Source organism: Notechis scutatus, chromosome Z (assembly GCF_049901735.1).
Source record: "Notechis scutatus isolate UNSWTSFEM ecotype Mainland chromosome Z, rNotScu1.2, whole genome shotgun sequence".
Lineage (NCBI taxonomy): Eukaryota > Metazoa > Chordata > Lepidosauria > Squamata > Elapidae > Notechis > Notechis scutatus.
Genome location: NC_142025.1, coordinates 2,264,037 through 2,283,181, shown reverse-complemented (window position 1 = coordinate 2,283,181; position 19,145 = coordinate 2,264,037). Strand labels below are relative to the sequence as shown.

Below are 19,145 nucleotides of genomic sequence, written 5' to 3'. Positions count from 1 at the left end.
CTCCCCCACCCGGCGAACGAAGTCGTGCGCAGGCGCAGCGCCGGGGCCGCGCGACACAGGCGCACAGGGGCGCGCTGGGCGGTGCCGGAGCTGCCTGAGGGGCGGGACTAGCGGTGGGGGCGGGGGGCCGCCCGCGAGGCGGTTCACGGCGCACGCGCAGCCATTTGGGCGCGTCCTCTGAGGGGGCGGAAGAAGGATCGGCGGCGGCGGCGGCGGCCGGGTTAGTCGTGGGGTGGGAAGGTTTACGCATGCGCGTGGCTATGGGATTTTTGTTGAGGGGGCGGCGGGGGAGCTAAAAGGAAGGCGAAGGGGGGTAAATGGAGGGTAAACTGAGGAAGGGCCTGGGGAGCTGCGGGGCCTCTTCTCAGGCGTTCTGCGGTTGGAGGTGAAGGATTGGATTACGGGTCCCATCATCCCCATCTCTCTCTCTCTCTCGCATCAGAGATCCCGTCATTCCCATCCCGTCATTCGTCTGGGGGGGGGTTCTATTCCCCAAGCTAACCCCTGGACTACAATTCCTATCTCTCTCTGGCCATTGGACAGCGTTCCCTATGCCCTCAATCCAGAAAGCAATCGACTACAATTCCCATCTCCCCCTGGCCATTAGATTTCAGTTCTGTCCTAAGCCTGGAAAGCCATTGACTACAATTCCCATCTTCCACTCTCTGGCCTTTAGGCTGCAGGTCCTTTGCCCTCAAGCCATCTACAGATTTGCACCCTGCCATATTATAGAGCAGGGGTCGCCAACCTTTTGGACCTCAGGGACCACCAAACCCATCATTTTAAATCCCGCGGGCCAGAGACCCTGGGAAAATCCCCAAAAAAGTCTGCAGGAAAATTCCCCACCCCGTTTTCCTACCGATCGATTGTTCTTTATTTGGGATCGCAGGATACTGTCTCCAGCTCCATTCTCGGGGAGAGAGAGAGAGAGACTTTAGGTTTCATGCAAGGAAAGCAGCAGAAGTCTTTCTTTCTCTCCCCCAAACTCCGCCAGAAATGAGTCTTTGCCGGCTCAGCTTCTTGGAGCAGGGGGCCTTGCAGGGTCCCAAAGACTCATTTCTGGCGGAGTTTGGGGAGAGAAAGAAAGACTTTGCTGCTTTCCTTGCGTGCAGCCAAAAGCAGAAGAAGAAAGAAGCGGAAAGAAGCAGCCCGGTGGCCAGGCCGGGTGCGTGGGGCAAGTTCCCCCTCCGCCCTTTCCCCTCCCCTCACCACCTTCGCAATGCAAGCGATGCAAGCCTTGTGTTCCCACACAGCTGGATTAATTGCTTTGGGGGGGGATATTTCTCAGCGGACCACCAACATTTTCTCATGGACCACCAGTGGTCCCTGGCCCACTGGTTGGCAACCACTGTTATAGATTGATGTTTATTTGTTTCTGCTAAAAGTTTTAAAAACTGCAGAAGATTTAATAATTATTTCCTGATACGTAATCTTCTTAAAGGTTTTGCCCTTAGTTAAAAACTGAAATCCAAAAACACAATTGAAATATTGGGAAGGTGAGTATAATTACTCAAGTTTCAAAGGGGTGAATTATCTCTCTCAAACCAGCCCACCTTGCAGGGTTGTTGTGATGGGGAAAATAGGAAATAGCTGTACTGTATTAATGAAGTCTGCACACCTGGAATTATATATTAAAAGGGGAGGATTAAAACAATTAAAATATGTAAATAGGCGTTGTAATGTAATTCACGTAAATAGGGTTTGTAATGTAATCAACGTCTGACCACAATTGAGCCTCAGATTTATGTTGCTGGGTGAAACATTCGTTAAATGAGATTTGGCACATTTTACCACTTTTCTTGCCACAGTTGTGACAAGTGAATTGTTAAGTGAATGTTAAGTTGTTATGTTTATCACACAATTATTAAGTGAATCTGGCTTCCCCATTGACTTTGCTTGTCAGAAGGTCGCAAAAGGGAATAATCTGATCCTGGGACACGGCCACTGTCACAACTATGAACCAGTTACCAAGCATCCAAATTTTGATCGTGACCATGGAGGATGCTGCAATGGCCATAAGTGTGAAAAATGGTCCTCACGTCACTTTTTTCAGTGCCATTGTAACTTTGAACGGTCCCTAAGTGAACTGTTGTAAGTCAAGGACTACCTAAATGTCAGTTTCTGGCAAAATTACGGTAGCATCACATGAATGCCGGGTGCTGCAAATGACTAATGTGTGCCACATGCCCAAAATGTGATCACCTGACCATGTGTGTTTCATTGTAACTTTGAATGTGGGTCGTAAGTAGGTTCTTTGGGGCGTGTGTTGTAACTTCAAACGGCTGCTTAGCACCCAGTTGCAAGTTGAGGACGACTTGAATGGGAAGACTGATGAACAGGTCAAGATTGTACAGATCCCTCATTTTATTTAGGTGAAACACATAGAAATGGACGCATTATACTTCTGCCATTATAAAAGAATTTAAAAATCTCAGCATCGGTCCAAAGAAGGGATGACTAGGGGTCATGTTGCAAATGCATGTCTCTTGCTATGATTAATTCTAATTTTTCGTGGTTATGCCACCCTGCTGGAATGACACCTCAATGAGGCCAGCAAATTGGCAATGGGAGTGTGTGTGTGTGTGTGTGTGTGTGTGTCATCTTTTGTGTGTGTTCCCACTTATACTGTTCACTTTCAGGTGTGAGGTTGGCTGTTCATTTCAGGACAAATCCTCTCCTCTTTGGATTTATGGAATTTTCGTTCCTATGATTGACAGTTTGAGGTCACTGCTTGCAAAGCGAATGCGCCAGCAGTTGGTTCAATTTATCTTGCAGCCGAAACGGGCATTGTTTGGCTCTAGGACAAGTTTTTAATCTCTTTTTCAAAGCACTGATACATTGTGGAATGAGAAGCACTCAGATCAGGAACGTACTACATCAGAAGTAAAATTTAAAGACCCTCTTCCTCCCATTTGCAAAGAGAAGTTTGCAAAGACCAGATAATACCTTTGGATTAAAAAAAAGAAGAAGCAGGTCTGGTAAAGCAGATATTTAAAAAAGAATAACAGAGATGGAAGGGACCTTGGAGGTCTTCTAGTCCAGCCCCCTCTGCTCAAACAGCAGACTCTGTACCATTACAGACAAATGGTTGTCCAATCTCTTCTTAAAAACCTCCAGTGATAAAGCGCCCACATTTTCTGGAGGCAAGCTGTTCCACTGATTAATTATTCTAACTGTCATGAAATTTCTTCTCTTATTTCTAGGTCGCTCCCCTAGTCCTTCTTTTCATTAAACTAGACGTACCCAATTCCAGCAACCGTTCTGTAAATGTTTTAGCCTCCGGCCTCCTAATCTCCTTTGTGGCTCTTCTCTGCACTCTTTCCAGAGTCTCAGCATCTTTTTTACATCGTGGCAACCAAAACTCGATGTAGTATTCCAAGGGTGGCCTTACCAAGGCCTTATAAAGCGGTACGGACACTAAACAGGATCTTGATTCTGTCCCTCTTAAAGCAGCCTAGGATTAAAGCCGCACACGGCTGGCTCATATTTAAGGGATTGTCCACCAGGACTCCAAGATCCCTCTGGCAGTTACTGCTATTGAGCCAGGTGCCACCTATTCTGTACCTGTGGATTTGGCTTTTCTTGCCTAAATGTAACACCTTTTGCTGCATTTGCACCATTGGCAGCGCATGAGGGAACAAAATGATTCCCCCCTGCTCCTTTGAAGAAAGCATCTTATGTTCGGTAACACATTTAAATTCTCCTTTTTGAGATTCTCAAGAGTTGCTTTTAAGAAAAAAAATGTCAGGGACTTTGCTCAGGATCAATCTTCATCCCCGCGGGCGTCCGTTTCCATCTGTTTCATCTATAGAGAATGAGGGATCTGTACAATCTTGACCTATTATTCATCTTCCCATTCAGGTAGTCCTCAACTTATGACCAGGTGCTTAGCAGCTGTTTAAAGTAATGACAGACCCCCAAAGCCCTACTTATGACCCACATTTCAAAGTTACGATGAAAACTGCCCGGTCACATGATCACATTTTGGGCAAGATAAATTTTGGGCTCGGTTGTGGTCATAATCAAGATGGATGGCAAATCTAATTAAAAGGATCGTGTTTGAAATCTTAATAAAGTTATTTATAGAATCACTTAGGCTCTATAAAGGTGGACATTATAGAAATTTAATATGCTCTCTTTTTATGATCCTGTGATCCCTTAATTTGGGGTATAAATAAATTCAGGGCAATGAATAAATTCAGGAAATAATTTAATAAATATCAAAACTTAATAATTATTAAATAAATTTTAAAATTACATCTAGTTTATACATTGGTGTGTGTGTCTGTGTGTAGTTTCAACTTACAACAGTTCAAAGTTACAATACCACTGAAAAAAGTGACTTATGACAGTTTTTCCACACTTATGACCGTTGCGACATCCCTATAGTCAGGACTAAAAATCAGATGTTTGGCAACAGACTCGCATTTATGACGGTCGCAGTGTGTCCCAGGTTCACGTGATCCCCTTTTGCGACCTTCTGACAATCAAAGTCGACAAGGGAAGCCCAGATTCGCTTAACAATTGTATGACTAATTGAACAACTGCGGCGATTGAAAGGTCGTAAAATGGGTTGGAATTCACTTAAACAAATGTCTCCCTAAGCAACAGACCTATCGATTGTGGTCATAAATTGAGGACTACCTGTATTTCTAGGGTGGCCTAGAAATTATAATTCCCCCCCCCCCACTTTTCTTCCCCCATGCCGCCAGACTGTGAAACGGTCAGTGTGCCTAAGCCAACCCTTGGATAAAATGGTGTAAAAACGATGGTTCTGTTGCTTGTCCTTAGGAAGACCTTCTCCTTGGCCTCTGCTCTCCATGAAATGCCAAAGAGAAAAGAGAACCAAATTATCCCACTCTTTGCTCCGGCTCTGAAAGGAAAACCCTCCGCTCGAAATAGCCAATGGGCTGCCCACCCGCCTCTCAAGTGTTCTAGCCCTCAAGAAGCCCGAACGGCAAAGAATATCTGAGCCCTTCCTCGCACGAGCCCAATGGGACGGTTTTCCAGCAAGGTCTGGAATTGGACCTCTGTTTTCTACCCCTTTTGCCGTTCCTGATTTTTTTTCTTTCCTTTTTTGCCCTCCTCCCCGACTCCTCCCTTTTTTAAAAAATTAAAAATAAAACATTTCTGGCAAACCCAAGTCCAGTTACTTCACAGGGATTAGTCTCCTTGCATCTGTCCTCGCCTGAATGGACAGGGAGACTTTCGCGTGTGCCACGAAGTTTTTCCGCGACTACAGCGGCCCGACGCGGGGCGCCGCCTGCCAGCCTCACAACCATGTGGACTACATCGAGAAGCCGGAGACGTTCACGTACGCGGATTTTTTCAAGGATTACTTGATCCCCAACGACCCTTGCGTCTTCTCCGCCAAGTTCACGGAGGGCTGGGCCAGCCGGAGGAAGTGGGTCACGCCGGACGGGAAACCCAACTTGGATTATCTCCTGCGAACCTTCGGTAAGCCCCACTTTCCGTTCGAAGAAGAAATGGCCGTGACCCTGCTTTTTGCCGAGAGGTGGAGGAGCGCGGTTCTTGATTTTGCCACAGGTCCTGCCCACCTGGTTGAAAATCTGGGGGCCAACTTGAAGATGCTCCAGCAATTTCAGGGTAGCCGTAAAATTAGAAGCCCAGCCTCCTCCTCCTCCTCCTATCCAAGAGAGTGAATGGCTAAGGATAGAGCATATATCTCAGTCTTAGTTACTTTAAGATGTAGGTGGGGAAATCAACTCCCAGAATTTCTGGCAGGAGAATACTGGGAGGTAAAGTCCCTCTCTTCTCCTATTCCCCTCTCCTCTCCTCTCTTCCTCCCTTTCTCCTTTCCTCACTGCTCTCCTCACTCCCTCTCTCTTCTCCTCTCCTCCCTCTTGTTTCCTCTCTTCCTCTCCTCCCTTTCTCCTCTCCTCCATCCCTTTTTCCCCACCTCTCCTCCCTCTCTTCTCCTTTCCTCTCCTTCCCTCCTTTCCTCTTACCTCTCCTCTTTCTCCATCTCTTCCTCTCCTCCCTCTCTTCTCCTTTCCTCCTTTCCTCTTACCTCTCCTCTTTTCTCCATCTCTTCCTCTCCTCCCTCTCTTCTCCTTTCCTCCTTTACTCTCACCTCTCCTCTTTCTCCATCTCTTCCTCTCCTCCCTCTCTTCTCCTTTCCTCCTTTACTCTCACCTCTCTCCCCTCCCTCCCTCTTCACTTTTTCCTCTCCTCTCTGTCGTCTCTCCTCTGTTGCTCCATTTCCTCCCCTCCTGCCTCTCCTCCCCTCCCTCTCTCCCCTCCCTCTCTCCTCCTCTCCTCTCTGTCCTTCTTTCCTTCCCTCTCCCCTCCCCTCACCTGTCTCTGTCTCTCCTTCCCTGTCTTCCTCCCTCCCTCTTTCCCCTCCCCAGCACTCAGAAAAGGAGAGAGGGCACCTTTCCAGGGGGCAGCCACTCGGGAGCGCCCTCCCGGGGTCCCCCTAGACCCAAATCCCTCCACAGTTTGACCCTTCAGCCCCTATCCCCAGAGCGAGGCCAGGAAACAGAAAAGGGATCCAACCCCTTGTGGGCTGAAAGAGTTTATGTTGCAGGCGAGGCTGTAGTCCCCGTGGCCAACTGCGATGTCAAGGAGTACAATTGTAACCCAAAGGAACACCTTAAGCTCAAGGAGTACATAAGCTATTGGAAGGAACACATTAAAAAAAGCTATCGCTCTGCCCGCGGCTGCCTTTACCTCAAGGATTGGCACCTGCAAAGGTAAGCCACGGCTCTCGCCCAGAGATTGTCGGCATGCCGCTAAATCCCCTCGTCTGGTGGGGTTTGGGGGTTGTTGTTGTTTTTTTTGGAAAGCTTCCCTCAGGTGCTCCTGACGCCACCTGCCCGGAAGGAATCGCCTTTAATTTGCACCTCTCTCTCGTCAGGAACCCACCGCATGAATTCCCTCCTGAAACTGCAGGAATCGTGTTTAATTTGCATCTCTCTCTCTCTCTCTCTCTCTCTCAATCTCTCTCTCTCTCTCTCTCTCTCTCTCTCTCTCTCTCGTCACGAACCCAGTCACCCGCCGTTGTTTTTCCCTCCTGAGTGTGTGGAATGCCTTGTTTTTATTATTATTTTCTTCTTTTTCTCCTACAATTTGCAGCCACTCGAGTTCCACCACGGTTGTGCTGCGTGCTTCCTTGTACGGGCAGTCCCCGACTTGCAACCGCTCGTTTAGTGACAAAGTTCCATGAAAAAAAAAAAAAAAACTGACTTAGAGCCGGTCCTCGCACTTATGACCCATGCAGCGCCCTCTCACAATCAGGCGGTCAGCTTGGCACACGGCATGGTATTTAAGACAGAGGGGGCCTCCCAGGGTGGCATGGCCGCCATTTACGTCCTTCCCAGCTGACTTCTGGGATCAAAATTTGGACGCTTGACAACCAAACTCGTATTTGTGACGGTTGCAGCGTCCCCGGGGGTGGGGCGGGTCACTGGATCCCCTTTTTTTTACCTTCTGGCCAGCAAAGTCAACAGGGAAGCCAGATTCAATTATCAACTGTGTTACTAACTTAACAACCGCAGTGGTTCCCCCTAACAACTGGAAAGGCCATAAAATGGGGGCAATTCTCACTTAACAATTGCCCTGCTTAGCAACAGAAAATATTTGGGCTCAGTTGTGGTTGTAAGTCGAGGACTTCCTGTATCTGTTCGGGTGGATCGTCCTCCCAAGTTATTAAAACCACCATCTGCCCTTTGTTTATGCTCTTTCAAAATGCTGTCATCATCCTCGTTTCTTTAAGGACATTTCCGGATCAGGAAGTCTACACCACGCCCATCTACTTCTCCTCTGATTGGTTGAATGAATATTGGGAAGCCATCGCTGTGGATGACTACCGGTTTGTCTACATGGGACCTAAAGGCTCATGGTAACTGAACCAACTCCTGACTGGTTTTTCGGGGGAATTGTTTGTTTATAATAGCTGTGAGGATATCCCATTGTTGTAGTTAATCCTCGGTGAGCACCTAGATAGGTTTTCTGCAGGGTATTCTCACCCAGCCTGGTCCTTCAAGGCTCCTTCCAATGGTGCCCCCCCTCCACCCTGTAATTGACTGTCCTCGGAGATCCTCAGTCATCCAGGTCAGTGATCATCCCATAAATCTAGTTTACAAATCCCCAAAGGACTGCCCTCTGAGTGAAAAGTTTGGCCGCTTGAAACCATCAGAGGTCACCGCTGTACTGAAGATAAACACTAGTTCAAGGTTTCTCAACCTTGGCCACTTAATTTCAAATCCCACAATTCCCCAACCAGCCTGCGCACCATAGAAGTAGCTTCTCTTCCTCCTCCTCTGCCTCCTCTTCCTCGTTGTCTGTCTTCTCCATCTTCTTACTGTTTCTCCTCCTCCTTCTTCATGTTCTCCTTCTTCTCCTCATTGTCCATCTGCTCCTCTTTGTCTATCTTTTCCATCCTCTTCATATTCTCCTCTTCATTGTCTGTCTTTTCATTGACGATCTTCTCCTCATTGTCTTATCTTTTCCTTCATATCCATCTTCTCCCTTCTTCATGTTCTCCTCATTGTCTTCTCCATCTTCTCCTCCTCATTGTCCATCTTTTCATCCTCATTATCTTCTCCTCTGTGTATATCTTCTCCTCCTACATCTTTTTCCTTCTTCATCTTCTCATTGTATATCTTCTCATTGACGACCTTCTCCTCTTTGTCGTATCTTTTCCTCCATATCCATCTTCTCCTCCTTCACCTCCATCTTCTCTCTGTATCTTCTCCTCCATATATCTCTTCTCCCTGCATGTTCTCATTGTCTTCCTCCATCTCCTCCTCATTGTTCATCTTTTAATCATTATCGTCTTCTCCTCTTTGTCTATCTTCTCCTTCTCCATCTTTTTTCTCTTCATCTTCTCCTTCTCCTCATTGTCCATCTTCTCTTTGTCTATCTTCTCCATCTCCTCCTCCATCTTCTCCTCCTCCTCGTTGTCTATCTTCTCCATCTTTTCCTCATTTTCTATCTTCTCTCTTCCTTTCCTCTCTTCTTCTCCTTCTGTATCTCGGCCCCATCTCCCATTCAGAGTTCAGAAAATTGCACTAGATCACGATTTCCCAACCTCAACAATTCTCAGCATGCTGGCTGGGGAATTTTGAAGAGTTAAAGTCCACTCATCTCCAAATAGCCAACCTTGAGCTATACACTATCAGAGGTTAATCTACTCCCGAAACATCCTCTGTCCAGCCTCTAAGCCCCTGGCAGCCCCAAAGCGTAACCCTATTTCTACTCTGCAGGGTCCACAACTCTGCCTTTAGAAGGTAGAATTCAATCCCCAGCTTCTGAGACACACCAGCGCTGAGTCGCCCTCTTATTCCCTTGTCTCCTCCTCTCTCCTCACCTGCCTGTCTCTTCCCTTTCCTGCCAGGACACCCTTCCACGCCGACGTCTTCCGCTCTTACAGCTGGTCAGCCAACATCTGCGGCAAAAAGAAATGGCTGGTTTTCCCCCCAGGCCAAGAAGAGTTTCTGAAGGACCACCATGGTCACCTGCCGTTCGACATCACTGCTCCCGACCTGAAGAACGGCTCCCTGTATCCCCGCTACGCTCAGAGCAGCCCTCCGGTCGAAATCATACAGGAAGCTGGTGAGATCGTCTTCATCCCGAGCGGCTGGCACCATCAGGTTTACAATCTGGTGAGAACCTTCCGAAAACAAGCTTTGCACACACACACACACACACACACACACACACACGCACAAACACGCACACGCAGAGTGGGTTCTGCTGCCGCTGCCGCCAGCGTCTTTTGGTAGCAATGCCTTTTCCTTCTAGGGCAGGGGTGTCAAACCCGCGTTGTCAACGGCACCTGTGGCGACTTTTCCCTCCTTCGTTAAACCGGGCATGGCCAATGCATGAGGCATCCAGGCCGCCAGTTTGACAGCCCTGTTCCAGCGCCTCCAAGAGGAAGATGCCGCCACTGAGTTCACAAGCCTCAGTTTTCCCGCCAAAGATTCTGGGCGTCTTTTCCTTGATATAAGCGAAAAGCAAGAGATCCAGTTTGTGGCTTAGTGGCTAAGGCACCAGGCTAGAAACTGGGGGAACAGGAGTTCTACCCATAGTCCAGCCTCGGGCAAAAAAAGCCAGTTGGGTGACTGGGCCAATCACTAGGAGACAGTGAGTTCTAGTTCCTCCTAACGCAGGGGTAGGGAAACTTGGCTCTTCTATCACTGATGGACTTCAACTCCCAGAATTCCTGAGTGAGCCATAAAAGGTTCCCCATCCCTGGCCTGCTGGCTTTTCAGTTGTGAGGAAATCCATTTTTGACTTGAATGGGACTGTCCTACATTTGTATATTAAAGTCCCACTTAAGTCAAAAATGGGTTTCCCTCACAACTGAAAAGCCAGTAGGCTCAGGATGGGGAACCTTTTATGGCTCACTCAGGAATTCTGGGGAGTTGAAGTCCATCAGTGATAAAAGAGCCAAGTTTCCCTACCCCTGGGACCTAAGGCATGAAAGCCAGTTGGGTAACTTTCAGCCAGTCCTTGGGGGACAGTGAGTTCTAGTCTGGCCTTAGGTACAGACGCCAGATGGGTGACTTCGTTTCAATCACCAGGAGAGGGTGGGTCACCAAGAAACTGTCTGCGAGACTTGGTCCAACGTCACCCAGCCAACTTTTGATTCCTAAGGGAGGACTAAAACTCCTTGTCTCCTGGTACTTGGCCCAAAGTCACCCTTTTAGGCCAAAGCTTCAGTCCTAAATTTCCAGCTTGATCCCCCGACTCCCTATCTTCTTAAGATACCTGATCCACAGTTTGAGTTGAATTCTTTTAAACCAACTACCTAATCCTTTTCTCTGTGGTGAAATATTTGACTGTTGATGGACCTGTGAACAGAATTTTCGTCCTGGATCCCACTTTAATTCTCCAAGGAATTCCGTCCCTTAGGCTAGGAGGAAACCAATAGTAACACACACACAGACACACACACACACACACACACACAGAGGTGTCCTAGGTGGGAGGGATAAACGTTCCCCATTTCCTGCCTCCCCCCAGGAAGATACCATCTCCATCAACCACAACTGGGTGAACGGATGCAACGTGGCCATCATGTGGAGCTTTCTCCAGGACGAACTCGCCGCCGTCCAGCGGGAGATCAAAGAATGGAAAGAGAGCATGGAAGACTGGCACCTGCAATGCCAGGTAAAAACACACCTGGGAAGCTTCCGCGTTTCACCAGGAGTGCAGCTACCATACTTTTGAGTAAAACCTGAGTGGGAGACCATAGCTGCTATAGCCTCTCGGCGTGAGGGAAAATGTTTTGATATGTACAGAATAACCCTTGAGTAACAATGGAAACATTTATGAGAGTAGTTATGAATAATGATTCAGCCACACACAGATACACTAAATTGAGTTAAAGTTTACTTTAAGAAATAGCACAGTCCAATAAACGGTCCTGGTCATATACGTTTAACAGTCCAAAGAATATCCAATTACAAAGTCTTCTTACCGGTTGCCTTTGTCATTACAGTAAACAAAGATATCAAAGTATAAGCACAACAGAGAACCTTAGATAGCAACAGAATGTCAGAGAGACAGAATGTCAGAGAGAGCAAGCCATGATCTCTAGCTCCTCTTATGGCAACTTGCAGCACAACTAATCGGAATACAGTGATTTTGTCTTAAAGCTACAAACATATATTGTTGGTTTATATATTGCCAACCCAACTAATTGTTGGACAGATTCCTAACAGAAGAGCCTGCAAACCGTCTCGTTTCAGCTCAGCCTTGTTCAACGTCCCTTATTTTTTTTATTTTTTTCAATTCTAGACCTCAGCCTCTCCTCTCCTCCTTCCTCCCCAGGTGCTGATGAAGTCCTACACCGGCATCGACTACAAAGAATTCTACAACTTCCTGAAGATCATTGCGGAAAACCGCATCTTCGTGCTGGAGCACCACCACTCCGAAGATGACGCCTCCAAGCGCTCATCCAGGGCCGCCCTCTCCAGCCTGGGGATGCTCCACGCGGTGTTCGACCTCAAAAGGACCGCAAAAGTCTTGGCCTCCTTGAACGCCAACGAAGAGTTCAAGAAGCTCAAGCCCGAAGCCCTCTCGCCCTGCCCGCAGGCTCTCCTGCACCGCCTGAAGGCCGCGATCGACACGGCCCTCCTATGAAGCCCCCCTGGCGAGCGCTTTCGATCTGCAAACGGCCTTTCCTTTGCAAGATGGCTGCATGCAAGTATTGTCCTCTTCCCCCACTTTTACCCCCCTCCTTTCAATCGCCCCCTTTTAAAAGTTGCCAGCATAATAATAATAATTAATAATAATAATAATTAATAATTATTAATATGTTAATAATAATAATTTTTTTATTATTATTATTATTATTTAGGAGATCAACGGGCAACTCGGAGGTAGAATTTTAGAGAATTTAAAAAGGGAAGGAATCCCTGTAAGTTTTAAAGGTAGTCCTCGACTTACGACCATGGCTGAAAACCCAAAACTTCCGTTGCTAATTGAGACAAATTTTAAACGACTTTGTCACCATTTTACAACCTTTCTTGCCACCGTCATTAAGTGAATCCCCGGCTGATAATTTAGTAACCCGGTTGCATCACCTGACCCCAGGACACTGCAAGCATCGTAAATATGAGACAGTTGCCAAGTGTCCGAATTTTGATCGCCATGCTGCAACGGTCATAAGTGTAAAAAAAAAAGGTCATAAGCCACTTGAACGGTCTCTAAATGAACCTTTGTAAGTCAAGGACTACCTGTATTCCGCTAGTTGTAGATGACTTTAGGGGCTGAATTAGGCCAGGGGTCTCCAACCTTGGCAACTTTTAAGACTTGTGGACTTCAACTCCCGGAGTTGAAGTCCACAAGTCTTAAAAGTTGCCAAGTTTGAAGACCCCCGAAGTAGGCAATTTAAAGGGGGAGGTTAAGAAACGTTGCTGAAAAGCAACGAGTCAAATTGGAGGGATGTGGGGAGTTGTAATCCATTTGCTCCCCGAAAACTCTCTTCCACCAGAATAGAACTAGAGTACTTATAAGTTATAAGTTATTTCGTTTAAATCCGGCCAAGTCCAACACGACAGAACTTAATTCTGAATAAATATCTCTCTATATCTCTATATCTGTCTCTATAGAAGCTTATACTCTCAGCACCTCTCCTTCCTTTGATTCTTTGGGCCGGCCGAAAAGAGCCTTAAGGTGGAGCACGCAGACGCGAGAAAAGGAAAGGGAGGGGGTGGAATTCGCGTGTTTGAAGCCATTTTTCCCCCCTCGGTTGGCGCGAACGCGAGAGAGCCGTTAGGAACTTCCAGCTCAGGCACAGCCTATCAACTTTTCAGGGATTGGACGAAGGTCGTGGTGGGTCTTAACTGGCTCAAGCCTGGCCCACTTTTCCTACTATAAGCCATGCTTGTTTCCTCAGCTTCAAGGGCTGCTTCCCGCCTTGCCTTTCTGCTTCTGAGTTCAAGACGCTTTCGGAATCAGCCAGGGTTGTTGTCGTGTTTTTTGTTTTTTTCCTCTTTTGTTTTTCTTAAAACTGAGATTTCCTGAAACCCCTGGCGAATTCAAGAAACCAGGAGGACAAAGAAACATAGAATCGAACCAAGGGGCCTTGGAGGTCTTCTAGTCCAACCCCCCGAGGAACAAAGGCTCGATCTGGAGCGACAAAGGACCTTTTCCTCCAGAGGCCGGACGTTCTCTCTTCCTCCTGGATCAGATGTGATGAGCGAACATGGAGGCTGCTCAAGCCAGGGATAGGGGAGAGGAAAGGAGGCCACTTGGAGATTGGAGGAGGTGGTCCTTCAAACAGGGGAAACAGACTGAACTCTCCGTGTGTTAACCCGCAACAGTTGCTTGGAGGAAGGGTGTGTCCCTTCCTTTGAAAAAAAAAAAAAAAAAGACAGCACAAAATTTAATGTACATTTTAGGAATGATCCATGGTGTCCTCGGTGCCCTCCGAGCTGGCCGGTTTTCTTGCAGACCTTTCGTGACCCAACTAGGTAACATCATCAGGGCTGGAAGGAATTGCATGTCCGGAAGGAGGGGAGGAGGAGGAGGAGGACTGGAATTGTTGGTGTTCTCTAAGCTTTGCTTGTTTTGACCCGGATGTTTCATGAACAAATTGGGTAACATCATCAGTGCTGGAAGGGAGAGGGGTGTGTGGAGAGGAGGAGGAGGAAGAGGGGGACTGTCATGAAACATCTGCAAGAAATCCCCCAGGCTCAGAGAACACCAAAGACCCCCCCGCAGTTGGGTCATGAAACACGTGCAAGAAAGCAAGCAAGCAAACTCAAAAACAGCACCAAGGACTCTACTGTCCACCACCTCCACTTCCTTTTCCTCCTCTTCTCCACCACAATCTTCCCCCTCCCCGTATAGCCCTGATGACGTTACCTAGTTGGGTCATGAAACGTCTGCGAGAAAACCCACCCAGGACCCCACACTTTAAGCATAGTTACGAGACACGAGCTTAGGCGCTACGGCTAAGCCTAACTAGTCCATAGGCCGTAAGGGCTCAAAAGCTACTCCTAGGATGTTGACACCCCCTTTGGGGGTGTCTGTAGGAAGCACCCCAACCCTAGAGGGGCTTCCTTCTGAACAGGGACTGCCTGGGGCCTGGTCTTCCTCTTAGCTGTAGCCCATTCAATGTCCACTTCTACCTTTCCTGGCGGGAGCCTGCTTTAAAGTGGACCCCAACCTCTCCCCCACCCCCCACCCCACACACACACACAAGTTTTTGCCCAGAGCATCTGGAGATCTTGATAAAATTGCACATTGAAAGAAAAAAAGAGATAATAAATGAATTAAACATCCTTGTTTTCTCTGGTCTTTTCAATCGGTCGCTCTTGAGCTGCGGCTGAAAATGCTGCAGGGTGAAAAGTTTGTGTGTAAACCGTGGTTACTCAGCCTTGGCGACTGTAAGATGGGTGGACTTCATCTCCTGGAATTGCCTTCCTTCTGTCCCATTTTTCCTTCCCCCCCTCCTTACTTCTTTCTCTTTCTGTTCCCTTCTTCCTTTGCTCTTACACTTTTCATTCTTTTTCTTGCACTCAATTCCACTTTTCCTCCCTACTTCCTGTTTTCCTTCCTTCCTTCCTCTTTCCTGTCTTCCTCCTTCCTTTTCTTCCTGTCTCTCCTTCCTTCATTCTTCCTTTCCTCCTTCCTCCTTTTATTCTTTTTAATTACACTCAGTTCCTCCCTCTTCCCTTTCCTCCGTCCCTTGTCCTTCCTTCTTTCCTCTCTCCCTCCATCTTTCTCCTTTCTTTCCTCCTTCCTTCCTTCTTACTCTCGTTCTTTTCTCAGTCAATCCCTCCGTTTTTCTTCCTTTCTCTTTTTTTCTTACACTCAGTTTCTCCCTCCCTCTTTTCCTTCCTTCCTTTCCTTTTTCCTCACACTCAGTCGTTCCTCCCTCCCCTTCTCTTTCCGTTTTTCCTCTCCTTTTGTTCCCACAGTGCAAAAATGCCCCCAGAATAAGATGTCTCTTATACAGCAGGTCTTTTTGTAGTTATCACCTTTATCTGACATATTGCATAAACAAGGATTGAGGAGACGTTAAGTACTTTATTAATTTTTGTTTTTTAAATATAAAACTCAGTCAATAATTCTACAAAAGACCAGAATTTCTTCTGGAGTGAATTAGATTTAAAAATAGAGTTGCATTTCTAATGGCTGGGAAATAATCTACCTGGTACTTGAGAGAAGTTGGCCGCGGAGGAAAACAAGCTAAATGCTTGTCACATTAAATTTCTCTGTTCCCCAAAACTAATCCTGTTGTAAAAATTAAAAAAACAAACAAACCCCAAAACAATTTAGCATTCAGTAAGAAATGCCAGCAGTTGTAGAAAATCGCATATCCCTTTGCAACTTCATAATTTAAGTGTTTTCCCCCTTCCTTCTGGTGGATCATCTTGAGATCCTTAATTCCTCCATCCGTAGGATCCTGTTCCTTCTGTTTTAATCGGTGGAAGCAGCAAGGAGTGTTCAAATAGGACGGATAAAAATGAGATTTCTGCCCTCAATGGACTGCAGCTCTCAAGAGAAATGGTGAAGCTGTTAAAAAGGATGGGATTTTGCAGCTTGATCAGCAAAAATGCATCCACGAGATGTTAGCAGAAAGTAGAAGTGCGAAGAACACGGAAAAAACACTACACGGGTAGTCCTCGACTTACAACCGTTCATTTAGTGACCAAAGTTAACAACAGCACTGAAAAAAGTGACATGACTTTTTCACAGTTACGACGGTTGCAGAGTCCTGGGGTCACATGTTCCCTTTTGCGACCTTCTGATTAGAAAAGTCAATTGGGGAGGGCACCAGATTCACTTAACAACGGGGACTAACAACTGTGGCGAGAAAGGTTGTAAAATGGGGCAAAACTCACTTAACAAATTTCTGACATAAAAGAAATTTTGGGCTCAGTTGTGGTCACAAGTCAAGGACTACCTGTATTCTATTGAATCTCCTTACAAAAGGCCTCACTTAATGACTGTTCTGATGGAACTTCCTGAGGTCATCTGACTGAATTGCAAGTGTTTGGCAACTAGATTATTTTTAGAAACAGTTCCATGGTCAGGCAATATAATTGATTTTTAAAAAAATTATATTTATTAAATTTACTAAACGTAATTATTTTCCAAATTTATTTATTGAATTTACTAATTTATCAAGTTAGTTTATTTACTAAGTTTATTTATTTATTTATTTATTACATTTATCTACCAAGTTTATTTACTGAACATATTTACTTCTATTTATTCATTGAATTTTTATTTCAGTGAATAAGGGTTTATTTACTGAACATATTTACTTCTATTTATTCATTGAATTTTTATTTCAATAAGGGCAGCTGTTAATACCACGGTCGTTAAGTGAATCTGGCTTCCCCATCAACTGCTTGTCAAAAAGTCGCAAAACGGGTCCGTCCCCCCCACAGGACACTGCAACTGTCATAAATATGAGACAGTAGCTGAGTGTCTGAATTTTGATCACGTGACCATGGGGGTGCTGCTGCTGTCGAAAGTTAGCACCCACCCCTCTCGTGGGTGAATGAAATATTGTTTGAAGTATTAAAAAGGCAGAATATTATATTTCCCTAAAGGAAGAATGGAGAAACATGTTCTTAAAAGATGGAAAGCAGAATCAATCTCCTTCCCCACGGCAGATATTTGGGGGCAGATATTTGGGGCACGTTGAGAAAGACTGGGCCAGCCTATCTACACAACAAAAGACCTTCGGCCCCCAGGGTGATGGGATTAAGACAGGACCCTCCAGGACACAATAGGATTATCTAGCAGCAGGGCTCACTGCCTTACAAAATCACCTGGGGACATTGTGTTAAGGTCTTGTGATTTAAAAGCCGACCAGCAGTGAAGCTGATGCAATAAGAATGAATCAGCATAGCATGGGTATTTCCCTTTAAGACTGGGAATGGGTTCTATCCCTTTAAGAGGTATTTATATAAGAGGCAGCCGTTAGAGGGCACGTCCTCTCCTTGTGTCCCGTATTCATTGCAGAGGTCTCCGTGCAGAGTTAAGAAAAAAGATTGCTTGTAAGGTATTTTTGCCTACCACGTATATTTCTGTAAATAACTGTTGTATATAAACCACTGTTCAATGTCTAAGCCTGTGTGTGCTGTGTTTTGCTCCCGGGTTGTCTCACAATAGCAGCCACGCTACAAACGCTCTGACACATTGCATCAGCAGTCCAAACTTCAACCAATCTCAGCTCAGACAAACATGACCCTAACATGACCCCATGGGAATCTGACAACAGCCAACAGAAGACAGGTTCTTGCAAAGGAACAGGAAGCTCAAGTACAACGCCCGAAAGAAGATTTAACACCCCGCTCTCAACTCCATGTAGTCAGCTATCCAGAACCCATGTGGTTCTGCTTCAATAAGCCATCTTTCCGATTAACCTCCAGGTTTCCAGTGTCTTTCTCCCAGCTTGGAACCGAGCCAGATGGATATTTCTCCCGACAGTCGCAAGTGTGAAAAATGGCCATAGGTCACTTTTTCACCACTGTTTGTAACTTTGAATGGTCACTGTTGTAAGTCAAGGACTACCTGTAGCCTTACCCCATCTCTTTTTTTTCTGTCAATCTCAAAACGAGCTCCGGTCATTGGTTCAATTTCAAACAAATTGACAGCTCATCTAAAAGAATGAACACACTTCCCATAGGAAAGACATATTAATTTAAAAAAATAAAACTATAGCAGCAACTATGTCCAGTCCAGTTCCTGGGCATGATCAGAATAAATTCTCCAACTGCTATTGGCTGTTGATGATGGGTTGCGTAGTCTTTCAGGAGTCGCCCGCCGCTCGAGGTAGCCTTATCTCCTGGATAAGCTGGTAGCAGGACTAAAAGACAAGAAATAAAGTTGTGTTAAAAACTAAAAAAAACCTTGCATTTATTCTGCTCCTCCCCTCAAGCTCAAGAGCTTCCCTCTTCCAACACCCCATGAATGTTGAGGGGGAAAAACCTCCAGCAACGGACACAACATCAGGAAAAATTTGAATTTTGACAACTGCTAAAATTTTATCTTTTTCTTTTTTTTTTTTGGAAAATACTACAAGCTGAGTTTAAAAGGCTGCAAACTCAATCTAGCTTTATACCAATTAAGAAACTTTTAATTGATTTATAAAAAGATTTATAAGTCCAGCTCAGCTGTAGATGAAGAAATATGCCATTGCAAATCCAAGGGAAGGATCCTTCCTTCCTTCCTCCCTCCCTCCCTCCCTCCTTCTTTCTTTTTCTTTCTTTGTTTCTTTCTCTTCTTCCATTCTCCCTCCTCTCCCATTCCGTTCCTTCCCTTCTTCTGTCCTCCTCCTTCCTTTCTCCCTCCCTCCCTTCCTCCCTAACTTCTTCCCTCTCTCCCTTCCTCTCTTCCTTCCTTTCCCCTTCCTCCCTCCCTCCTGCCTTCTTCCCCCTCCCTCCCTTCCTTTCCTCTTCCTCCCTCCCTTCCCCTTCTTGCTTTCTTCCACCTCCCTCCCTCCCTCCCTCCTTTTTCTTTCTCCTCCTTTTGTCCTTTTGTTATTTCTTTCCTCCCTCCATCCTAACCTCCAGTGCTGTCAAGAGGAAGTCATGCTTTCCACCATTTGTGGGATCCATCAAATCTCTGATCAAGTGAACTTCTGCTCCTAGATGTTGAATGCTACAAGAGAGGAACATCTTACGTCAGGGCAGGAAGGCGGGTAA

The 19,145-nt window shown here is 46.2% G+C and overlaps 2 protein-coding genes across 3 annotated transcripts in view; one reads left to right on the top strand and one right to left on the bottom strand.

Moving 5' to 3' along the window:
- Positions 1-176: 176 nt before the first annotated feature.
- JMJD4 (jumonji domain containing 4) lies at positions 177-12,251 on the top strand. 2 transcript variants are annotated; one of them, XM_087947215.1, is made up of 7 exons: positions 177-220; positions 5,145-5,457; positions 6,551-6,716; positions 7,739-7,864; positions 9,362-9,629; positions 10,993-11,139; positions 11,803-12,251. In XM_087947215.1, the coding sequence occupies exons 2-7, from the start codon at positions 5,193-5,195 to the stop codon at positions 12,112-12,114; spliced, it is 1,284 nt and encodes a 427-aa protein (XP_087803341.1). In that variant the 5' UTR covers positions 177-220; positions 5,145-5,192; the 3' UTR covers positions 12,115-12,251. The 2 variants fall into 2 exon arrangements, with proteins under 2 accessions (XP_087803341.1, XP_026538729.1); XM_026682944.2 differs by having other exon boundaries at positions 4,792-5,457.
- A 3,239-nt stretch (positions 12,252-15,490) lies between these two features.
- Positions 15,491-19,145, bottom strand: part of ALS2CL (ALS2 C-terminal like) — a 51,797-nt gene continuing 48,142 nt past the window's right edge. The window contains 3 exon segments of the mRNA XM_087947214.1: positions 15,491-16,691; positions 16,755-18,307; positions 19,008-19,101. Of these exon segments, the coding sequence (XP_087803340.1) occupies positions 18,251-18,307; positions 19,008-19,101 (151 nt within the window). The 3' untranslated portion in view covers positions 15,491-16,691; positions 16,755-18,250.